Raw genomic sequence first — 23,900 nt, forward strand, 5'->3', positions numbered from 1 at the left:
CAAGGAGGTGCGCCATGGTTACACAATCAGTAAAGCTTGCAAGGAAACCATTTCCATTACCCCATTTCACTCAGGAGTCCTCATTGCCCTGCCTTTCACTGCAGACCCGCTGTTTAGTCTGAAACTGAAAATTAAACCCAGCACTTCGGCTCTCAAAGTTAAATACTCTGCTTTGCTGCCAGCACACAGCCTCACCAGTGTCTGTGTGGTAAGATCGAGGATTAAACTCTTCAGACATTTTAAAAACGATTTTACAAGGCTTTTAGCCTTTAGTGTTTTCTTCTTTCATTGATTTTGTTTATTTATTTATTTATTTAAGAGCCAAATCATTTAGATGTATTATACCGCAAGGTCTCGCATGAACTTTGTTGAACCAAGTCAGAGGACTCAGCTTTCTTTCAGAAATATGTTTCTTATTCTGGGAGCTTTTCTGAGAACTCTTGGGGGGAAGGTAGAGCCATATTTGTTAAACTCTTCCTTTCATGAGTGAAAACAAATGAAGAGCAAACCAGTGAGATTTAGAAACAGTAATAATAAAAACAAAGTTCTCCAACTCAACCTTCCCCCTCCCTCAAAGAATGTGCTTGTTATGCTCCTTGTAGCAGCCTTCGTTTTCTTTGTGAAGTAGGTTATGTAAATGACTGAGTTGTTCAGTGTTTAGAAGCCTTCATGACTAGCGCTCATAAAAATGTCACTGTGCACTTCCACTTTGAAAGGCTCTTTTATCTTACCTTCCTGAAGCCCCTTTCCAATGGATAAGCACGCTTGAGCAGGAAGCTGCAGGTTGGCCTTCCCACATTGCTTGGCCCTAATGAGGTGTGTGCAGCTCTTGGCTATAGTTTTTCAGTCTCTTTCTTATTACTTCAAAACGGCAGCTTTGAGGTCTAACCAAGTTTTAGCACTTGGCAAAAACCTTTCAGCTGAGTTTCAAATGCTAGTTATTAATAATACATATAATATAAATTTGGCGACTCAGAAAAATCATTGTTGCCACCTGTCTGTAAATTAATTATAATGCTGTTGTAAGAAGTAATGGTCAGGATTTCAATGTCGTTGGGCATTCCTTATCAGCCTGCAACAAGCAATTACTCTTTTGAGGAATTAAAAGGACAAATCTCTCTCCTCATCTTTTTATGTCTTTTTATAACAGGAGCCCCCCAGATATCTCATTGTCTACACTACAATTAAAAACCCGTGGCTGACGTGTGCTAGCTGACTCGGGCTAAGGGGCTGTTTAATTGAGGTGTAGACATTTGGGCTTAGACTGCAGCCTGGGCTCTAGGATCCTACGAGGGGGGAGGGTTTCAGACCTCGGGCTGCAGCACGAGCCCGAACGTCTACACTGCAATTAAGCAGCCCCTTAGCCCGAGCCCTTAAGCCCAAGTCAGCTGCCATGAGCCAGCTGTGGGTTTTTAATTGCAGTGTAGACATACCCTAAGGAGACTCTCACTTCAGTGAGATAGGAGATCATGATGTTAGGCTTGGCTAAAACAGGTCATATGGATTTCAACCCACACCTTTATTTGGATTGTCGTGTCCCTGTTCTTTCATAGTCTGGCATCTCACGCCTACCAAAAACGAAATCATTGCTGTAACACTGACTGTAATTAAACAGATGGGATGCACAGAAATATATGCTGTTTCATGCATGAGTCTTTGGGAGCTCTTCAGTGGTATTCTAGATTATATCATTTCCACCTGCATTGACAGCAACATCTCTCTGGTACTGATATACTACCATCAGGAGGAAGAGTTTATACCAAGGCCTGTAATTTGTCAGTGTAGTGCACAGGCCTAAATACTAGGAATTACTGACTTCAGAGCTATGTGCTTGTTAATTTATTATTATCAATTGTTATATTTATATTGTTTTTAGCACCTCAAACCCATCCAGATCATGGCCTCATTATACTGTGTGCTGTGCAAACATATAGTAAATTATAGTCCTTAACTTAAAGGGCTTATAGTCTAAAAGACAATTTGTAAAAGCTGTTTCCAAACCTTGGGATTTGCCAGGCTGCCACAAGGTTGTATAAGGTCATACTACTGATTCAACCAATATGCATTAGGAATGCCTCCTTACTTTTTTTAATATTTTATTTCACTCCTACGTGACCTGGTTGTGTCTTTTAGCATGTGAACTCTCCAGGGCAGGGTGTATCTCTTTATCTGAGTTTGTACAGCCCCCCAGGATTTTTGCAAGCAGGATTTGTCCCCAGTGTAAATGCTATACAGAATATACGCTTGAATTCTGCTCTGTGCAAAAAGTCCTCTGATCCGTTATAAGAAGTGCTCAATTTTGTCAGTTGACAGCTTGTACTGTAGTTCTAGTCAGGTGAGTCCATATTTTTAAAGGTATTCAGGCATCACTCTGCTCAGTGTTGCACGACCTGAGTGACTTAGACATTTTCAAAAGCGACTGAGATACCTAGGAGCCTAAGTCTCATTGACTTTCAGTGATACACAGGCTCCTAAGTGCATAAGTCACTTGCAACGCCGAGTGGAGTGATGCCTAATTACCTTTAAAAATATTGGCCTTGGATCCAGATTTTGCCACTCTTACTCACATTTACTAGAGCCTTACTCTACTATTAAGTAACATCATTGACTTCATTGGGACTATAAGCAGAGTAAGTGTCCCATTCCAAAGTGCAGTGTCGGCCAGTCAGGGGCTGTGTCACCACCTGCCCTGCAACCTGGGGTGCCTCACAATGCTTTGGTGCTGTAGCTCCCAACCTGAGCCCCTCACAAACAGCCAACCAGCATGCAGGTCACACCCTGAATGTGTGTGTATAACTGCAGCCTTCCAGGAACACTGACACCAGCAGCTTTGGTTACGACCTGCAGGGTTATCCCAACACACTCCCAGTCCCTAATTTCCCCCCAAAACATGTGTTCTGCACTGTCCAGCTCTCTCCTGGACAGTCCAGATATTGGAGGTCCGTTGCCCCTGTAAGGGAACAATATCCAACTGTTTGTTACTTCAAATGGAGTTACCCCAGAGCCCTGTTTAACCAAAACACTGGATCAGTTTTGATTAAAGAATAAAACAAATTTATTTAACTACGAAGAGATAGGCTTTAAGTGAGTACAAGTACAAGGCATTAAAGCAGAAATGGTTACAAGAGAAATAAAGATAAACCACTTCCTAGTGCTAAAACTTAACAAACTAGACTTGGTTCAAGATAAAATTCTTACCAGCTACAGGGCTGACCTTACATGGGTGCACATTTAGCCTCCACTCGCCTTCTGCAGCTGTATTAGTAGCAACAGTCTCCAGTGGTTCCTGTTACAATCCTGCTTTGCTCTCCATGGAATTCCAGAGGAGTTAGCAACAGACAATGGTCCACAGTTCATAAGCTGGTCATTTCTGCAATTCTCTTTGGCATATCAGCGTAAGCACTCCCCATCGGGGCCTTACAATGCACAGTATGAGAAAGCTGTATAAATAAAATCATTTGATTTTTAAAGAAAGCCCTGGCAGATTCAAGGGATCAATACTTAGCATTGCTAGAATATTGCCAAAACCTTAGTGCCAACTTCCAACAAGCTTCTTGAGCCAAAGATAATTAACCTTGAAGTCGTGACAAAAGAATTTTACACTAGGAAACTAAAACAGAAGAAATACTATGGCAAAAATGCCAAGCAGTTACTCCCTGTTGCAAGTGGGAGAGAATGTTAGATTCATCACCGAAGTCTTATGTCATAATTACCCTGAGGGTCAGGCTTGAAAGAGGAACTGAAGACATCCAAAGGAGACCAAGGAATACACTGACTTGTTGGTCCTGAGAACACCCAAAATGCTACTGACAGTTCTTACACGCTGACAAAAGCAACACATGCTCACTTGGTTATTCACAACGGCAAACACGAGGAGCAGCAAACAGACACCAGGAAGCAGATCCACCTCAGTAGCGGATTAGGACACTGCAGAAGGAAGTGTTTTGAGAACAAGAAGTGGCTGGCCATATGATCAAAAAGGCGTTGAGGTTCTGATAGGGTACTTACGGGCAGCTGTACCCTGAGTGCCATCCTAGTTGTTTTTTCTTCTAACTTTTATTAAGTAGTTGGATTAGTTTGTGGTTGTTATTCTTATTGATATTACAGTTTATATGCATTTGATTTAAAAAAAAAGGGAGGTGGGAAGGGAGGGAGATATAACAGTAGCCACTGGAGTCAGGGATATTAGCTGCTGCCACGTGATGGGGGGGATAACCTTTTGATACCCCAACCTATGTCATGCGGATGTAGCTAGGAAATAAAGTGCGGTCCCTTACCAGAATTCCGGTTTTTCGTGCTTTTATTGCAGCAGCTTGCAAGAGAGCCCGGCAGAACTGCAGCCCCTGCACTCTGAGAAGCATTAGGAATGCTCGTCCCTACTTCCCTGAGGGCACACAGCACCACTTAGGAGCAGGGAGCATGCAGAGGCATGTCCCAGCCTAAACATCAGCCGGCTGATCTGGCCAGCCACAGAAGGAGACAATAAGATGCACCACAGAAGGTGATGTGGTAGCAGTTGTTCAACTTCTGTGTGCCTAAGAGCATCTGAAGAATGTCTCGCAGTGCTCCCATTGGGATGGTGCAGCTAGACACCACTTACTCTATGTCACAATTAAGTTCATACAGGAGAGGGTTGAGAGGCATTTTGTAGGTGTTCTCCCCACTTCCCACCAGTCCCCCTTTAATTGCCTACAACAGCCGCAGTTACAAAGAAAGCAATTTTTTCATATAAATGCAAAACTGGATTACAGAACAATCAAGTTAACTCAAACAGTGCCTTTCTCTTACAGCTAAGACAACTGCATTAAAAGTGTTAAGGTTGCAAAATCAAGCATTCAGAAGTTAGGAACTGCCTGAATTAAGGATAGCCAGACAGCCTGAAAGTTTTGCTTTTCAATTGATTGCTTAGCTGATTGCACCCTTTCCATGATCTGTGGTTTTGTTCTTGACATCGTGGCATGTCTGTAGGTGGATCTAGCACTAGTATTGAGTGATCAGGATCTCTGATGCCCGCCCAGTGACTGTCCCTTCATGCTTGAGGTTATGTGTGTCTCTGTTGAGTTTGGTCAGAGTTCATCTGGACCCACAAAGCCTTTCATTCCAGCATCCTGTTCCTCCTAAATGTTGGGATTGTTTCCCTGCTCCATCACACAGTATCCTTCCCTTTGTTTCACTGCCTGGTCCTATTGCATGCAGCAACACCAGATAAGTCAGTAGGTCTGTGTAAAATACATTATCCTCTCATGAAGGCACTGCATACGACTGTGATGTCTTCCTCTCTAGTGGCTCAGTCCTGAAAGGAACTGAGCAAAGTACTTAGGCACGTGCTTCGCTTTAAACATGGGAATAGTCCCACTGACTTCAGTGGGCCCTAGTTTCCTGAATACTTTATAACAGCACAGGTTTGCACACCCTCAGAGAAGCAACCCTAGCAGGGTAGCAAACAGGTTTCAGAAGATCCTGACCTAGGGTTACCATATTCAAACATTTAAAAAAGAGGACACTCCACGGGGCCCCGGTCCCGCCCCTGGCCCCGCCCCAACTCCACCCCGCCACCAGCCCCAACCCCATTCCTTCCCCGCCCCCATTCCAACCTCTTTCCCAAAGTCTCTGCCCCAACTCTGCCTCCTCCTCTGAGCACCCTGCATTCCCCCTCCTCCCTCCCACTCTGATCTTGGTTGGGGCTTGCTAAGTGCTTCCCTGCTCCCCACTCGCCCTGCAGCCCCTGCACCCCCCCGCCCCTGCAGCCTCTGAGACCTCTGCGCCCCCTGCCCCTGCAGCCTCTATGCCCCTGCCTGCACTGCTCCTCCTCGCCCTGCAGCCCCTGCACCCCACCGTAGGATTACCATATTTCAACAATCAAAAAAAGAGGACATGGGGTGCCACCCTAGCCCTGCCCCAGCCCCGCCCCCCTCAGAACCCCCCTACCCCTACCTGTCCCCTGACTGCCCCGTCCTGAGACCCCCCCCACCCTAACTGCCCCCAGGACCCCACCCCCTATCTAAGCCTCCCTGCTCCCTGTCCCCTGACTGCACCAACCACTCTCTACACCCCCTTCTCCTGACAGCCCCCCCCAGAACCCCCGACCAATCTAACCCCCCGTTCCCAGTCCCTTGACTGCCCCCCCCAGCAGGCAGAGGGAGAGCTGCAGGCTCCACGTGGAGCCAAACACTGTGACGCGCTGCTCTGCGAGGGAGGAGGGAGTGGGGGAGGGGGAGGGACTCTGGCTGCTAGAAGCCCCAGTGGCTGCGAGCGGCTTTCAATCAGGCCCAGCTGTCCAATCAGCCGCACCGCACTCTGCATGAGGGGAAGGGGGAAATCCCGGACATTTCTACTTTATTAGAAATCCCCCCAGATGGCCATTTAAAACTGAAAAAGCCGGACATGTCCGGGGAAACCCGGACGGATGGTAACCCTACCTGACCACCTCGCCTTTTCTATGGCTACACAGGGGAGGGGTGGGAGGATACTTTTTCTATGGTAACATAAAGCCATGGCATAGGAGAGGTTGAGAATCATTGCATTACAACATTCTGATCAATTTAACCACTTCTGCCAACTTCAACACCGGGAAGTGTCTCCCCAATCCTAGTATATAGTGCACCTGCCCTCCTTTCAAATTTCTGTTTAAAGCGCTCTTCTTCCATGGAATCCATAACCACTAATCCACCTCTGTAAAAGTGCTGTATCCACAAAAAAGATGATTTACTACTTTACTTCCTCTGGATCTCCCAATGCAGGGCAACTTCACTTGTATTCCCCTCTGTGGTCTGTCGAGGACACCCACTCTAGTCTCCTGGCTCCTCAGTCATCACTTCTCTTGGGCAGAGACATGCATCTCTCTGCCTCCTGACCAGGGTTTTTCCAGGCTGCACAGTTCCCTGCCTACATTGTAATATCCTCAACATGCCAGACTGCGTAAAGAGGCCACTGTCTGTGCTTTGCTTTCTCTCCAAAGGCGATGAACTGCTGTAACTGCCACCAGTCACAAGTTACCACTCAGCTCTTTCTAAGCAAGCACATTTATTCTTAAGGTGAATGCATTACCAGAGAAGCCACATAACAAACAATAAAAGTTCCTATACGCAGGCTAAATGCTTACCAGAGTATTTTAGAACCTTGATAGGCCTTTCAAGCCTTTCCCAGGAAGGATGGGGGCCCCACTTGGACAGAAGGTCCTGTCTGTTTGCTAGATCAGAAAGAAGGCCCTGAGTCACTTTAAACTCAGGCTATTCATCCAGAAGTCCTTTCTTTGTCTGTTGGTCTCTGAAGAATCTAGTTTGAACTAGTATATGCAAATCTCTCCAGACAGTGGTACTGCTCTGCAGGAGTTACAACCTGAGGGAATTTCCCCCCACTGTTCTTAGTTCCTGGAGGAGCTGTGGTCACTCTGCCCCCTGGAGTTACATACAGTCCCAGGCCCACAATGATACATAAGCTTAAGACAGTAAGGTCTCCCAAAGATATTGCAGGAAATTGCCATATCTGTCACACCTAATTTTTGTTCTGTCTCTGTTTAGGTGGTAAGCACTCCAAATCAGCAAGCATGTCATCTTCTGTGTTTTGTACAATACCAAATAGCCAGTAAATAATAACTACTGGCTAGGCTACTTACAAATATCTTTCTTCTACTGTCACTTCTAAACTAAGTGTTCTGGTCTTAGTGTTTGCATAGAAGGAATTCAACCAGGCTTCACGCAAGACAATTGTCAGTCTGCAAGTCAATATTCCACTCCCCTTAGCAGAGTAACAACTTTTCCAGTTCTGCTTTTCTTCTTGAAAAGCTCTTCTTCCAAACCAAAATGATCCACTGCATTGCCAACCTCAAACATTCAAAAATCATGAATCAAGTCCCAAAATTATGAGATTGTCTTAAAACCATGAGATTTTAATAAATAAATAAATATGATGTCCTATTTACTTGATTTCTGGGGTTTCAGCTTTAAGGTGCCCTTGGGTCACATTTTCAAACCTTTTACCACAATCATGAGGGCTAGAATCTTTCTTTAAAAAAAATAGCTAAGATTCTCATGCAATCTCTTGCTGGAACTTAAGAAAACCAATAAATATTGCACGCCTTGTGATAACATTAAAAGAGGTGGCAACACTGGCACTAAAACATATCCTTTGGCAATGAAGACGTCTCTTCAGCTCTCCATGGCTGGCTTTAAAACACTTACTTCCACAAACACCTTCTCCAGAGACTGCTGCCAGTAACCCCCCCACTCCTCCTTTCTGATAGTGTGGTCAAAAGTCCACCTGCTCTCAAAAAGAACCAGTTAAGGTTGCAGTATTCTCCCAACTAGCCAATCATAAAATGATGCAAGTGGTCCTGTAGCTGTACTCCTGGGGGAATTCTACACCACTGTGCAATGCAGACCCAGCACTGGCCTGTTTCTCCATCTGGATCCCTGGGTTCTGAGGGGTAGGGAGGTGGGTGTCTGGGCTGGGGGGGCATGGCTGGGCTCTGGGAGGGGAGGGGATGCGGATATCTGGGCTGGAGGCAGCCTGCGGCTGGGTTCTGAGGGGTAGGGGGTGGGTATCTGGGCTTGGGGGGCTACAGTTGGGCTCAGGGGGGGGAAGGGTTGTGGGTGTCTGGCCCCCCAGCTGGGCTCTGGAGAGGAGGGGGCAGAGAAACACGTACTGGGTTGTCATAGGGGTTTCTTTAACTCTCTCCTCCTGGGGGAATTTGTGTGTGTGTCTGTATTGTTACAGACATACTTGCTGACAGGTATTTTGAAATAAATTACCAAAATAATTGAAAATGGCATGATTATATAGTGTTATTTTGACAAATAAAATTTGCAGAATTTTGCAGAACTTTAAAATATTGTGTGTAGAATTTTTATTTTTTTGGCACAGAATTCCCGCAGGAGTAGTAGTAGCTTAACTGTTGGGCTTCTAGAAAGTTCAGGCAACTCACTGCTGCCCTCTACATAGCCTTAAAAATCATTGGAGGTTTTGAGGCTGCTCCTCATACCATTACTAATTAAATGTCAAAGCTAATACAACTTCAAAGTCAGTAGAAAGCAGCATTTAAAAAAAACCACCTATGTGTGTTATGTTAAGTAAAGAAAACAGAATCCAAGGTCATCATTTTCAGCTGAATAGTCACTGACAGCTTTGAGCAAAGCAGTTGCTCTTCATGATCTTGATGAGGCTCTGAATTTGCAAAGTGTCAATGCAATATGTTTTAAAACAGCTTCTCCCACTTCTAGTACTTGCCAGCACAAAGATGGCTTCAGATACTGATTTTCTTCTAGCCTGAACTGCTACAACTGCCCCCTATGTCATTCTGCAAGATGGGGAGGATGAGTGGGGAAAACACATCATGTATTTATGAATTTTATGAAGTGTTAAAAAGATTGGTTCAGTACCTGAATATTCTGAACCTTGGCGAGGGGGAGTAAAATTCACCCATGCACTTGCTGTTCTGTGACCACTTTCATTGCAGTAATCTAAATACCTCCCATGTCACTGGAAAGGAAGCATTGTGAGGAAGAAAATTGTGTATCTGCATGCTCGCTTAGTGCCTTTCTGGAATTTAAATACTAATTGAAAAGACAAGGTCAGAGGGCTGCTGACACTTGACTTTGCTCTCTTTCGTCTGGCCATGGCTTTGATCATGCTACATCTTTCTTTGTGCCTGGTACTCCAGAGAGTACCCCAGGGTCATGGCCTGTTTCCTAGTCAAGAGGTATAAACCTACTGGCTTAAATATTTGAGGCCCATGGTTTAGCAGGGAGGGGGGCTTTTGCTTCATGCTTTCCACATTTCCCACATAACCCAAAGCAGACTAAACAAAACCAGTGTGAAATCTCATGGCTTGATGCTGCTATGGTTATATTTTTTAAGCTGTCATCCATTCATTTGTACTTGTGTTTATTCCCTGGATTTACAGCTTTTTTCTGCCTTTTTTTTTTTTTTGGATGTTTGAAACCTTTTGAAAAGGGATTGCAGTAAGCAGTGGCCTATGATTAAAGCCCAGTGTTTTTTTTCTCGATGCTGCTCTTGTGCAGCACTGTCACACATGGTAGCATTTAGGAGCCCTTCACAGCTGAGGTGTTTCAAACACTAATGAATGGAAGTTTGGTCATATAATGCAGACGAGCTTTAAGGCATGCTTTACTGAATGGTGTACTGTAGTGGCCTGGGAAAGGAAGAGAGTTATAAATTGTGTCAGTTAGCCACCCAGACAAAATGAAGCCATGTGGAAAATCAAATCTATTAAAGTATGAAGACTGTTATAAGCTGGTCATTCTTAAAAGGTCTCACTTTGCTGTAGGGGTAAATGTTTACCTATTCTTCCTAGATCTTTTTCACATGCTGTTTTAGGAGAGGATGTGCAGCATTTGATAAAAATCAACCTCACACTAACAGCCCTTTTATCAGAAATGTTTATTGTCTACAGTTTACCAGCCATGTCCTGAAAGGTATTGCACATTTATTAAATAAGCAGTGTGAAGAGGATTGGATGGCAGAGCTGGGCCTGCTGAAGGAAAACATCAAGGCCAGAGGGATGGGGCAGAGGAGAGCAGCTTTTGTTAAGAGAGGGGCCTGCAAGGATATATGTCAAATTTACATTTCGTGGCTAGCCCACCTTTCAGACACTGCATCTCGCCACAGAGTTGTTTTTACATGTATTTTAGTGTTCAGACTAAGTGGTTCAGCAGAACTTGGTTAAACTTCTAAACAACAGCTGAGAAACATCCACTCAAACAAATTCTCTTCTTAATCTTTGAAATAAGTCAGGTTAAAGGAAAGAAATTCCACCTAATACTTCAGGGTTGAAGTTGCTACTTTTAGTAGAGATATTTTCCTATTTTTCTTCATATTGTTGTCTGAGGACATCAGAACTAAAAACATTCTGGTGTTAATGAAGATGCTGCTCTCCTCTTTCCTAGTTTAAACACATGAGTAAGGTTGCATCTAGTTAATGTACCTCTGACATGAGAAGTGTCGAGATCAAAGTCACCCCAGTGTCAAACCCAAAACAAGATAATTACGGTTGTACTCAAAGCCTCCTCCAATTCCTAGCTATTTATTTAGTCTCACCTCTGTTAAGTCAACATAAAAGCAGCATAGGTCCTAAAGAATTAAAAGTGGGCAGACTGAAAGACAACTGAAAATGAATTGATGTGGTCAGCCAGGTCAGTACCTTTTCCAAGAGGGTTGAGGTCCCCAAGTTCTTGGTTTCTTTCTTGGTTTCCATCTGGTGGTACGAGGTCATATCCACAGTTTGGACAGGCATAGCTGGACATTGGCAAAGAATATTTCCTTTCAATTTACAAAATTACTAAAGATAGTTATGACCCAGGCAGACTGCGAAGAGGTACAAAAGGATCTCTCAAAACTGGGTGACGGGGCAACAAAATGGCAGATGAAATTTAATGTTTTTAAATGCAAAGTAATGCACATTGGAAAGCATAATCCCAACTAGACATAAAATGATGGGGTCTAAATTAGCTGTTACCACTCAGAAAAGAGTTCTTGGAGTCATTGTGGATAGTTCTCTGAAAACATCCACTCAATGTGCAGTAGCAATCAAAAAAGCGAACAGAATGTTGGGAATAAATTATGAAAGGGATAGATAATAGGACAGAAAATATCATGTTGCCTCTATATAAATCCATGGTACGCCCACATCTTGAATACTGTGTGCAGATGTGGTCGCCCCATCTCAAAAAATATATATTGGAATTGGAAAAGGTTCAGAAAAAGGCAACAAAAATTATTAGGGGTATGGAATGGCTTCTGTATGAGGAGAGATTAATAAGACTGAGACTTTTCAGCTTAGAAAAGAGATGACTAAGGGGAGATATGATTGAGGTCTATAAAATCATGACTGGTGTAGAGAAAGTAGATAAGGAAGTGTTGTTTACTATTTCTCATAACATTAGAACTAGGGGTCACCAAATGAAATAAATAGGCAGGTTTAAAACAAACAAAAGGAAGTATTTCTTCACACAACGCACAGTCAGCCTGTGGAACTCTTTGCCAGAGGATGTTGTGAAGGCCAAGACTATAACAAGGTTCAAAAAAGAACTAGATAAGTTCATGGAGGATAGGTCCATCAATGGCTATTAGCCAGGATGGGCAGGGATGGTGTCCCTCGCCTCTGTTTGCCAGAAGCTGGGAATGGGCAATGGGATGAATCACTTGATGATTACCTGTTCTGTTCATTCCCCCTGGGGCACCTGGCATTGGCCACTATCGGAAAACAGGATACTGGACTAGATGGACCTTTGGTCTGACCTAGTAGGGCCATTCTTACATTCTTATGTTCTAATTTACATGGGTATGGAGGTATCATGGAGGAGGACTCTTGAAATAATGTAAAGGTTATAAAGAGTGTTCATTCAGCTTAGGAAATAATTATGATTTATGCAGAAGTTCTCAGTGGCAACCATGTCTGCCTTTGTAACTGAAAGGCATAGACACAATGGTAATTATTTATTTTGTGTATTCCAGGAAGAGACTGAAGAAACTGAAGAGACGTCCTCACAAGAATCTGCAGAGGAAGACTAGGAGACCACACCATTCGATTTCTACCTCATCAGCAGTTGGGTCTTTTGAAGGGAGAAGACGCTGCCTTGACCACTTATTTTCTATGCCATGGTCTTTCCACTTATGCCTGGGGGAAAAAAAAATCACATAACCTTAAAAAAGACTATATTAATCACCTTTGTAAACCCTTCACAGTCCCAGGTTTAGTGAAAAACTGCTGTAACACAAAGGGGACACAGATTACCGATGCAACTTTTAATTACTGTTTTCTTTTTTCTTAACCTACTAATAGTTTGTTTGAGCTGCTAAGTAAGGGTGACTGGGTCAGGAAAGCTTTGAATCAGATTTAAGTCATTCACTGCACTGCATATAAACAAGAGACTTGTAACATAATTATAATGGGCATTGAAATAGGAAAGGCTTGGTGTGTGACATCATTGGCCTTACAACACCTCCAAGAACCCACTCCCTAGCTTAGTAAACTCCCTGTTTAGAACACCAAAGATAAGGGATAGATACTACTCTTTTTTTTTTTGTAACCTTCTTGTAGATTTGTACTTGATTTTTTTTTTTAACTTACTGTTATTTCAGGAAGAATTGAGAGCTAATTTTTCACTTAATTCAGCCAATAATCAAAAGAAAGGAAAAATAGGTACTTTCATTTTGCAAAAGGGAAGAAAGACAAAGATACGTTGTATACTTACAGATACAAACATATCAGCAGAAGTAGTAATAAACAAAACTCACAGCACTCATCTTCAGGAAACTAGAAATTCAGGTAGACTCAGCTTTCCGCAGAGCCAGACATTTTTACAAAACTAGAGGTGACTAACACCAAAACACTCGCAAGCCATATAAAGACATAGATTTATCAATTACAGTGGTTTTGGAGGAAAAAATCATGAAAAGTTATCCCAGAATGAATCAGGAATTTATCTGAACCAAGAAAAAAATGTTTTGTTTGACCTCACCTAATTTCACCCATCATGTATCAATATTTCAAAGGGAATGAATCTCTTCTCATTACTCACCAGTTTTGATGTAAGAATCAACATCATGTACCTCAAGTGAGCTTGTGTATTACTTTAAGCAATATACTTTGACATAGGATGGTTCACTGGGCAGTTTTACTCCAGTGACATTTCTCCATCTTTTTCACTCAGAACAGCACTTTTAGCAACAGATGCAATATTACCCCACTATTCAATACTACCTCTGATTTTTACAATTAAGTCAACAGCCTGATAAATACATGCTGCTATACACATACAATGCAAGAAATTATTATTGGGTAAATAATCATGAATATCTCTATTTTCTCCTTATTTTTTCTTCAACACTTAATGACGCAATATTTTAATGTGTTTCAGCATGACTATGTATTTTTCTTTTTTTAATGTACTTATTCCTATTCTCTGCTAGATTTCTGTGTAATGTACTGTTAACTTGAATATATTTTTGTACTGAATACTCATAGGTTTGTAAGGATAATTTTCAATGACACTACATGACATAGAAAAAAATTAGTTGTAATGTTTAAATATTACTGTCCAAGTTTGTACCTCAAATGAATTGTTTAAAGAAATGGACTAATCGATTGACAAAGACCTACCTCCAGACTTTAAATGGAATGAACTTGTTACTTTCAGCATTAGTTTGAGATGTTTGAAACAGTTAGGACTGCAACTAATCCCTAATTCAAAACTATTTTTTGTAAAAGAACTTTGCTGGAAATGAACACATTTTAAATTACTTTCATATTAAAAACAAAAAACAAAAAAAAAACCTTCAAAGAAACTTGAAGCTTTGTAGGTGGGAAGCAACAAGCTCAGCTTTTGCATAATGCAATCACAAATATGTGTTTTTGTTTTTTTTTTAATTAGTAGATTGTAAGGAAATACTTGACAAGTATTTTCATGTATTTTACACAAATGTGATTTTTGTAATGTTTCAAACCTGATTTATTTTAAATGCTTCTTATGTAGAGATTTTTTATTCCTCTCTCTCTCTCCCCCTCTCGCTCTCTCTCCTAGTCAGTACATCTGCTTTGTGACATTGTATTATTAACTGGGCCGGGGGTAGTTTCTCAGGAAGGCTTCTATCGGTATGGCTTTAGTACTGAGTCAAATGCACCTAAAGATAACTACTTACTGGCTTCTTCAAAGACATGACATCAAGAAACAAGGATCTCCTCAAAAGACTGCAGAAGGCTCATTCTTGGGGACTGCCGAGAAAGAGCTGATCAGAGTATTAAAACTAGACATGTTAATGTTAACTAAACGAGGGCTAATCATATCCATTCTGTAGCTCATTAAAGACTGCATCCATTGCCCATTGAAGTCAATGGAAGGACTCCAGTTGACTTCAAAGGACACTGGATCGGGTCCTAACAATTTCATGTTCAACAAATGCATTTTGGGTTTTTTTTAAAACACAATGTTCAACAGATGAAACAGAAGTAGTTGATGCATGTGGATCAAGCTCCGAGGGACTTACAACTCTGATGAAGTTCATCTTATATTGTCTATATATTGTAGTACAATCAAAACACATTACTACCTCTTAGGGCCTACTATACCTCATTTTTCAGACTGAAAACTGCTCGTGGCCATTGAAACAGTGAAAACATCATAAAATTTTTTATATATATAGTTTATTTTTATGGGAGATAAATTTTATAGGACTGTTCTTTGCTGTCATTGGTCACTAGTAAATAAAACTGGACATTAAACTTTTCTACCATTTCTGCAAGATAGGTATGTTTGCAGGAAACAAGTTTCAAGATGTTTAACTGCAGTTTACTGTTTTCCTGTTCCTTTTTTGCTTTGTTCTTCATGTAGAGTTGCTGTCTATGATTGTACTTTGAATCGCTTGCTTGTTGAAAATGGTCCTTTAATGGATTATCACAGTCTGTTCGGCACAATAAACATAATAGCCTCTGTGATCCCCAAGTTGTTTGATTCTTAGACTTTTGTCACAGCTCCATGAAATGGGTAATAAAGTTTGGTCACAGTGGGCCAAATTTGTAAAAGTTTGTATGCAAGTCATTTTTGTGTGAGAACCATGGATAATGTATAGATCTTTGTGCTTGAGTTAAAGGGGAGTTGTTTTTAAAGATTAGTAATCACAGAGTTAGTTTGGAAGATTGTGGTATATGCCCACACATTTATGTTTGCAACTGTGCCTCACTCTCATAGGGCAGGTCTTCACTACGGGGGGGTCGATTTAATATACGCAAATTCAGCTACGTGAATAGCGTAGCTGAATTCGACCTATCGGAGCCGACTTACCCCGCTGTGAGGACGGCGGCAAAATCGACCTCCGCTGCTCCCCGTCGACGGCGCTTACTCCCACCTCTGCTGGTGGAGTAAGAGCGTCAATTCGGGGATCGATTGTCGCGTCCCGACGAGACGTGATAATTCAATCCACGAGAGATCGATTTCTACCCGCCAATTCAGGCAGGTAGTGTAGACCTAGCCTTACTGTGATTGTTCTAATCTTATTAGTCCATATATTTAGTTACGCATATTCTCTGTATTAGTTTATTTCCAAGCTACTTTTTTCAACATACCTAACCTATAACCATTTTTTTTTCTAGTGCTTTATGGCATGTACTTTTTGAACTTGATTATTTTGTAAGGCAAATAACCTAGGACATAATCCCAACACAAGTACTGAGAAGTAATATTCATAACTTCAGTTCTGAAGCAGAGATCTGAGCAATTTCATTCATTGCATTTTCTGTCCCCTTTTGCTCCAATCTCGTTCCTTGCTCAGTGTTACAGGACCATTCCATTTCACATTTCAGTCTTCCTGGTGGTCTTCCTCCCTCTGATTGCCATCACTCAACTCTTCCTGTTATTTTATCTGATTTTATGCTCCAGCTGTAACCCGCTCACCTAATGGATCGGCCAGCTCACTGAACTTCTTTAACTGTGCTTAACTCCCCATATCTTCTTATTAGTCATTCCTCTAGATCACCTCACTCCCACTTGCCTTCTTGAGATAGCTTCCAATAAATCTATCCATGATGCACTTCTCAATGGGACTGCTGATGTTTAAAACATGCACAAGTTTTTGCAGGATCTAGACGTATGTGTGTCAGCTCCCATGTTTCTGCTCTGTCCAGCACAACTGTAACAAAGGTTTCACCTCTGTCACTAAACTCACATCAGGTCATTTTCTCACATCAGATTTGGGGAGTTTTTTAAAGCTGTTGCTGCAGGAGCCTAACACATGGTTTCTTACACCTCCGTCTGAACATCTGGTGCTGGCCGCTGTTGGAGACAGGATACTGGACTAGATGGACCATGGGTCTGATCCAGGGTGGTAATTCCTGTTATCTTATGCCCAGAAGATAGGATGCAGCCTTGCCATACCCCATTCTTTACCTGACACCATAATGAAGTATCATTTCCAACCTTCACACCTTTGCATTCCTTCACATCGTTTTCCTGTTAATTTCCCCTATCTCGCTAGGGACTCAGCTGCTCTGAATTTCCCATAATCTTCCTTTCTGCATTTATTTTTAAAACCCAAGAAATATTTATTCATAAATCCAAATCTTTCCTCCACTAGCTGTGAGTAAAAGTCTGGGTGCCATATTTTTCTTTGAATTGGAAACCACTGTGACCTATAGCATTATCACTCTCTCTGCTTTGTTGTGTGCGTGTGTGTGAGAGAGAGAGAGGAAATACTTTGGCTGCCATACTTTAAAAACAAATTTATTTTTGTACATTTGCATTCCACTCTCCATTTCATGTACTGGCATGATTCACACTTTTCTTCATTCCAGAGTGGCTCTCCCGTTCTGCTATACCCCTAGCAACATTCTATACAGAAGCTACTTCACCTTAGTCCTTGATTTACCCATGTATAGTGATCGCTGCAGTTGATTTATTGTATCTCCCCTATGGACTGCCTGGTCCAGTCATATGTTGTACTAAACCATTACCTTTATGTTGTATTTGTTCTCTCTCTGTTTTCCATCACTACTGAGCTTTTCTGCCAATCAGCTTGCCAGTACCTTTCTTGCCGATTCACTGCAACGCAATGAACAAGGGTTCAGAATCATTCCTTCCATCACCTCTTTTCCATTCTAATTACCTTTTCCCCCCACTGGGGGATCTCTTTCCTACCTCCCTTTAGTGTTTCCTTTGGTTCACCTATTTTCTCTGCTACAGACTCTCATTCCTTCAATCTTTGTTTGCAGATGCTTCAATATTCAAAGTGAACAGTCTTGCAGTTAGTACAATCTGAAAATACATGAAGTAAATTATTATTAGCAATTAAGATATTAGACCAATGGTACTTATTTCTGATAAAGAAATGTGTTGACCATTTGCACTCCAAATAAGGACTGCATCAGCACTAACAGTAAAGAGTTGCCTCCATAATCTATTCTAGTTATAGATATAGCAGACAAGCTTATTCTTCTCATCTACTCAATAGCAAAAGGGGAAATTACAAGATTAAACAATTAGAGATATACACCTAAATCTGCAAAAATGAGCATGATAATAGTGCAGGCATAATTAATGACAGTGAAAAATTCAGAGCTGTCATATAAAGTAGTAGACTTACCGTCAGCAACAGTGAGGCAGCTCCTGGAGAGGAGGAGAGCAGTGATTCTAATGTACACTATATTAATTCTCACCACAGAGTGAAAATAGCATACGTGAGGTGTGCATGGATCCCAAAATTGAGTAGAAACCCTAATTTTCACTAGACGAGTACTCTGAAAGCAGAAGTCACAGCATTAAAAATATTACTTCCAAGTTGTGTGTGAGTGTCAGTAACAGGCTATTGGGTAGGACCACCAAAGTCTATGATTTTAATCTGAGGGGTTTTTTTTTTTTAATTCAGAAAATCCATTAAATGTATATAGTCCCTCGAGGCATTTTATTCTTAGTTCATTGAGTAGACAGAAAAATAAGCACAGTTTTATTACACTGGAGCATATTCACCCATAAAAACATAGTTTTAAGACTATCACGTAATAAAACAAATTCTAAAACTTAAATCAACATTTGAAAACAATCTGCAGCTCCGTGGGAGAGGCTGCTATGGGCTTGCCTGGACTGCAGAGGATCATCCTTAAAACTACCGCGTAAGCCTGTAAGATAAGGATTTTATGAGGCATGGTTAACAGAATGTTCAAAAAGGTATTTATGATGCGTTGGACTGTAAAGGAGCTTGAAGCCAAGAAGGATCACTGTCCTGTCCAAGACACTGTTAGGCCCGTATTGTTGCCAATGTTCACAATATGTACATCTTGGATTGTTTGGGTCTATCCACATCACACACAACAAACAGGCAGGAACCCCAGTGAAATGCCAGGATCATTTGGCACATTGAGGTGCTGCCTATTTTTCCCCATGCACCTCATTTTGGCAGGATGAACCACAGGAGTCTGTCTAGTTCGCTACTCTCCTTCACCAATAGGGTGCGTCGCTTAGAGAACAGTGTCCAGCTTTTTCAACAAGATAAGCAAATCTGAAGAGGCAAATCAAAAAAACAGCAAAAGATCAGCTTGTGCCAGCACAGAGGTTTCATGGGCTTAATGTTTCAAATGATCCTGGGCTCCATCTGAGCTCCTGCTACATCCTCTGTGACTCTGGCTCACCGAGCCCACAAGTGTTCCTTGGGGCAGCCTCCCTCCATAAGTCAATCAGCCTCACTCTGTTTTCCTCCATCAGAGATCATCTCTTGGCAACCCAGCGTTATCATGCCCAGTTACGCCATCAGTTGATGAGTTCCAGCTTCTCTCTCACACTTCTACTGCCCTTATCAACTGGTCTGTTTTCTCTGCTGGCCAGGGTACTCGCAACCACCGCCAGCCCCCCCCCCCCTCACTCCTCCTCCTGCCTCTAGCCTCTTTAAAATAAAATAAAATAAAAAACAGCTGCAATTAAGAGAAAAAGGTCTGGCTCCCACTCTGCCTGTCAGGGTCAGGACAACACTGTCTCACTCTGGTCTCACGGACAATGTCACCTTAACTATTTATAATGAATCTCTAGAGGCTTCACAACCATGCTTTACAAACTGCCACCAGACAAGGCAAAGCTAAGGTTCCTTGCTCTAAAAATGCACTTATCAATCACCCCAGTAAAACCAGCGTCCATACTGTTGGCAATGCAAAAACCTCCGGCTCCCACTGACAAGCAGTGCCTTAAATTGATCGTTTGAATTCAGATGAGCCACTGAAGCGGGGCTATAATCGCTCTACTTTCCAGGCACATAGTAAGCGCAGGCGGATCTTCGGTGGGCCCCTGGACAACAAAGGCCCATGGAATGGAACTGGGGCTTTCGGAGGCCATAGTGAAAACCCCAGCCTCAAAAATAATCACAGCTGAATGTAACATCAATGAGGTTTTTTATAACTATGAACCATTGCTGTGTGTGTTAGGGGATTATATGTGGTAGTATAAGTTAATGTGGCCTTAGAATTTAGCTGTTGCTGCTGTGGAAGCTGTAGGTTGTTGCTGCAGAATTTGGTTCCATTGTGCCATGGCAACACAGGCCCCAGGTTGCAGTTCCTTCACATCTGTATGTGATGTCACCTGCAGCTTTCCAGTGAGCTCGTAACACACTCTGCTTTTGTTTTTCACATTTTCCTTAGGTTCTGATGACTTCTCCATCACATCTCAGTGTAGTCAGGTTTTGGTTAGTGCAGTGCATGGTTTGTGTCCATGCAATGCTACTGCACACGGCTTTAGCAGGCCTCCAGTGGCTATCCCACACTGCATGTGGGTGAGCTGCCCTGTCTGTTTACCTGTGTGGCCTCCCCTGCTCTCATTTCAAGTTGACTGGGCAGCCCCTCTCCTGTTTAAAAGTTGGCATAGGGCCAGATTTTGCCCATTTGCTTCTGGATTTGAGCCTATCAGAATTGCTGCAATATTACACCAGAAACCCCACAACATGTAACAAGCAGCAGCTTGGAGCTGTGCTGACCCTAGATCTCATCGCCATCTGGGGAGACGCCTCGGTGCAGGAAGCTCTTGGGGCCAGCCACCATAATAAAGATCTTTTTGTGAATGTTGCTAAACAGCTGTCCATGAGCGGGGTCACGACTGGGCCAGTGCTGGATAAAAAGCACACAGCTCAGGAGGCCTTACACTAAAACCATAGATGACAGGCAAAAATCCTGTCCATTTTTTTGAAGAGCTGGACAGGATTTTGCACAACTACTGAACCCAGCTGACTGCTGTCTTCCCCTATCCCCTGAGGACAACCAGCAAAATTCATTGGAGAGTGAGCATGAGGAAGACAGTGAAGAGATCTCCCTGGAAAGCCAGATCTCTTCGGGACTCAGAACCCTGACACTGGCCTGGTAGAAGGCAAGCCGATTCCTGCCCTGCAGCACCCAGCGCTGATTCCCAGGCAGCAACCCAGGCCAGGACTGAGGAGGCCGATCCTATGGAAGGAACCTCAGCATGTCTAGCTTTACAATTGATCATTGTGCTATACTGCCGGGCCACCGTCCGTTCCAGGTGCCTCATGGCTGCAGCCAATGTAGGTGGAGGAGCGCTAGGACACTTTCCAGTCCTCACCCCCTTCCCCCCGCCCTCAGCCCCCTTAGCCCTTTCTGTCCATTCAGCCCCCTCCCCTTACACATTTCCAAAATGGCATCTGCTCCAGCTGGGCAATCAGCCGCTTTCTCATGATAAAGACTTGACTATCAACCATTTTTAGGCCTATGCCCTGAAGAGCACATGCCCATCTATCTATTTTCATTTTCCCTTCCCTCATCTGGCCTTCAAATAAAACCCCTTCCTTCCCTCTCTCCACCCCATTCACCAGCTTAAAGTGACAGCCAGCAGCATGGTGCAGCAACGGCCTGTATCTCACCCTCTCCTCTCATGGCAAATTCGAATAATGAAAACATGCCTTTGGGGGAAACATGAGAGTTTATTGAGATACTGGTCCCCAAGCAATAAGTTTAGTTAGGGCTGGTCTACACTGGGGGGGGCGGGGGAGGGAATCGATCCAAGATACGCAAAGCTGAAGTCAAAGTATCTTGGATCGAATTACCTGGGGTCCAGACGGCGCGGGATCAACGGCCGTGGCTCCCCCGTCGACTGCGCTACCGCCGCTCGTGCTGGTGGAGTTCCGGAGTCGACGGTGAGCGCGTTCGGGGATCGATATATCGCGTCTTAACGAGACGCGATATATCGATCCCGGATAAATCGATTTCTACCCGCTGATACGGCGGGTAGTGAAGACGTACTCTCAGTTTACATGAGGTAGACTGGACATTCCATGTCTGTAAAGTTACAGAGAGGACAGCTCCCTGTCCCTGCTGAGATATAAAGGCCCCATTCCTACAGTACATAAGCTTTACTGTAGTGATAGCAAAGCTCTTAGGGTACATCTCTACATTGCAATAACAGACCCATGGCATGGCAGTGGTTGGCTCGGGTCAGTGGACTCGGGTTCTTGGGGCTCGGGCTATAGGACTAAAAATGGCTGTCTAGACGTTTGGGCTCAGGCTGGAGCCTGGGCTCTGAGACCCTGCAAAGGGAGGCGGACTGGGCTCCAGCCTGAGCCTAGACATCTACACTGCAATTTCTAGCCCTGAGCCCGGTGAGCCCAGGCTCTGAGACTCAGTGCTGTGGGGTTTTTATTGCAGTGTAGACATGGCCTTAGTGACTTTTCACAGGCTTACATACAGAAAGACTGATAACAGTGACTGCTTCACACAATCAATGCAGAATCCTATCTGTTTTTCTCTGCACTTTCATCATGTCTGCAGGGGAAATAAAGCAAAATGTAAGATTGAAAGATTGCTTAGCTTTTGTCTGGACATGATGAGAAATAGCTGCAGGGTCATTTCCCCCTGGTATAGCTCCCAACAGCATTTCTGGGGGGGACCACCTTGGTGAATAGCTTTGTGACATATTTTGCTGATCTGCCCTTTGCCTTTTTCAGTAAGGCCATTCTCTGCCTCCTAGTCACTAGCCTCAGTACAATGTAATTGAGAGCCAGGACAGCCTAAAAGGGATGTTGAGAGGATTGCTATAATCCAGCTCACCCCCAGATTCACCCCACTAACCCCTGCGACACCTTATGGGCACCTGCAAGGCACAGCAAAACTGCACAGTCAGTCCAGAAACATACTTCCCAACCTCCCCCTCCCCCCATCGCTCCTCTCCACAAGACTGGAAACATTACTCCTCAGCCACATACGCACACTCACGCATAGCCTCCAAGGCACAACAGCAAAGCCAACCAGCATGTTCCGCACAGACAAAAAGCGAAGTGCACACACCACTTACCATCTCTGAGGTGCCCCCCTCCCCAGACTGGGGAGATTCTCGGGGAGGTAAAGTCAGAAATGCACTTTAATGCCAAAAATACTATCACAGCATCTGTCGAACACAACCAAGAACCATCTTTGGGGGAGAGGTTTAAATCCTTCCTCAGCCATGCACCTGCACCAGCCTGATCCTCAAAAGCAGGGCCTTTATCAACAGCTGAGCAACTGGCCAAACAAAACAGAAAAGTCAGGCTGAAATGTTCAGACATCATTTCAGAGTCCCTTCCAAACCCCGCCCCCAAAACAGTGGAGAGGCGGAGGCAGAATCTGAGGACAGACAGGTGTTCTCCAGAGAAATCGTGGGAGTGGCCAGGGACAGTAGGGCGGGTGCCAGGGTCAGTGTTGAAAAACAGGGAGCTACGGAGGCAACTCCTGGAGGCAATACAAAGCCAGAAGGCCCTGTTGCAGCGCATGTTGCTGATAGGGCAGCAGGCAATGCAGTACGGCAAACCAGCACCCAGCCATATGATGTAGCACAAGGACAATACAGGCTACCGGGAACAAAAGCAACACCTCCCTGCTGTACCACAGCAGCATTCCCAGAGGCCATCCCCTTCAAACACCCATGCTCAGGGCACTGAGAACAGTTGCACCTCCTCTTTTGAGGCCTCTACCTCTTCTGGTACCTTCAAGCCTCACCACTCAACACCAGAAGGCCCATGAACAAGAAGAGGCAGAGGACACACGGCTACTCGTCAGTGACTTTAAGCCCCTCCCCTTTTTTTGTGTTGTGCCCTACACAGCATTGTTGAAATTTGGTTTCACTAAGGTTTCTTGCACAGTTGGTTAACACCGTGCTTCAAAATTTTTTAAAACGTCATCTCATTATCATTGCACTTAAAGGTTTAGTTTTTGCTTGGTCCATAATAGATTGTTTAATAATAATAAAATCCTTGACAGCGTCATTCAGAAGTCTTCGACAATGCATTGTACCCAGACCAGCCCTATGTTTTATCTCATTCATAAGGTTCTACAAAAGTATCTGGGCAAAGACGCAAGGTAAAATAAGGAGCACCACCAGGGTGCCCCTCCACCACCCAGAAACAATACTGAACTGTTCAGTCCAGCCCACCCT

At 43.4% G+C, this 23,900-nt stretch overlaps 1 protein-coding gene and 1 long non-coding RNA gene across 6 annotated transcripts in view; one reads left to right on the forward strand and one right to left on the reverse strand.

The window, feature by feature from the left end:
* HMGA2 (high mobility group AT-hook 2) overlaps nucleotides 1-15,458 on the forward strand; it is a 169,847-nt gene extending 154,389 nt beyond the window's left edge. For all 5 annotated transcript variants that reach the window (XR_006175093.2, XM_024107617.3, XM_042852898.2 and 2 more), the window contains one exon: nucleotides 12,472-15,458. Coding sequence is in view for 4 of the 5 variants with exons in the window: in XM_024107617.3 (XP_023963385.1) it covers nucleotides 12,472-12,528 (57 nt within the window). In the remaining variant the exon portion in view is untranslated. The remainder of the gene's footprint in view (nucleotides 1-12,471) is intronic.
* A 1,953-nt stretch (nucleotides 15,459-17,411) lies between these two features.
* On the reverse strand, nucleotides 17,412-18,327 carry LOC122173751 (uncharacterized). The gene is made up of 3 exons (XR_006174939.2): nucleotides 18,091-18,327; nucleotides 17,646-17,762; nucleotides 17,412-17,549 (listed from the first exon to the last, which is right to left on the reverse strand). It is a non-coding gene; the product is annotated as an uncharacterized LOC122173751 (long non-coding RNA).
* Between the last annotated feature and the right edge of the window lie 5,573 nt (nucleotides 18,328-23,900).

The sequence above is a fragment of the Chrysemys picta genome, chromosome 1 (genome assembly GCF_011386835.1).
Source record: "Chrysemys picta bellii isolate R12L10 chromosome 1, ASM1138683v2, whole genome shotgun sequence".
NCBI classification, from domain to species: Eukaryota; Metazoa; Chordata; order Testudines; family Emydidae; genus Chrysemys; species Chrysemys picta.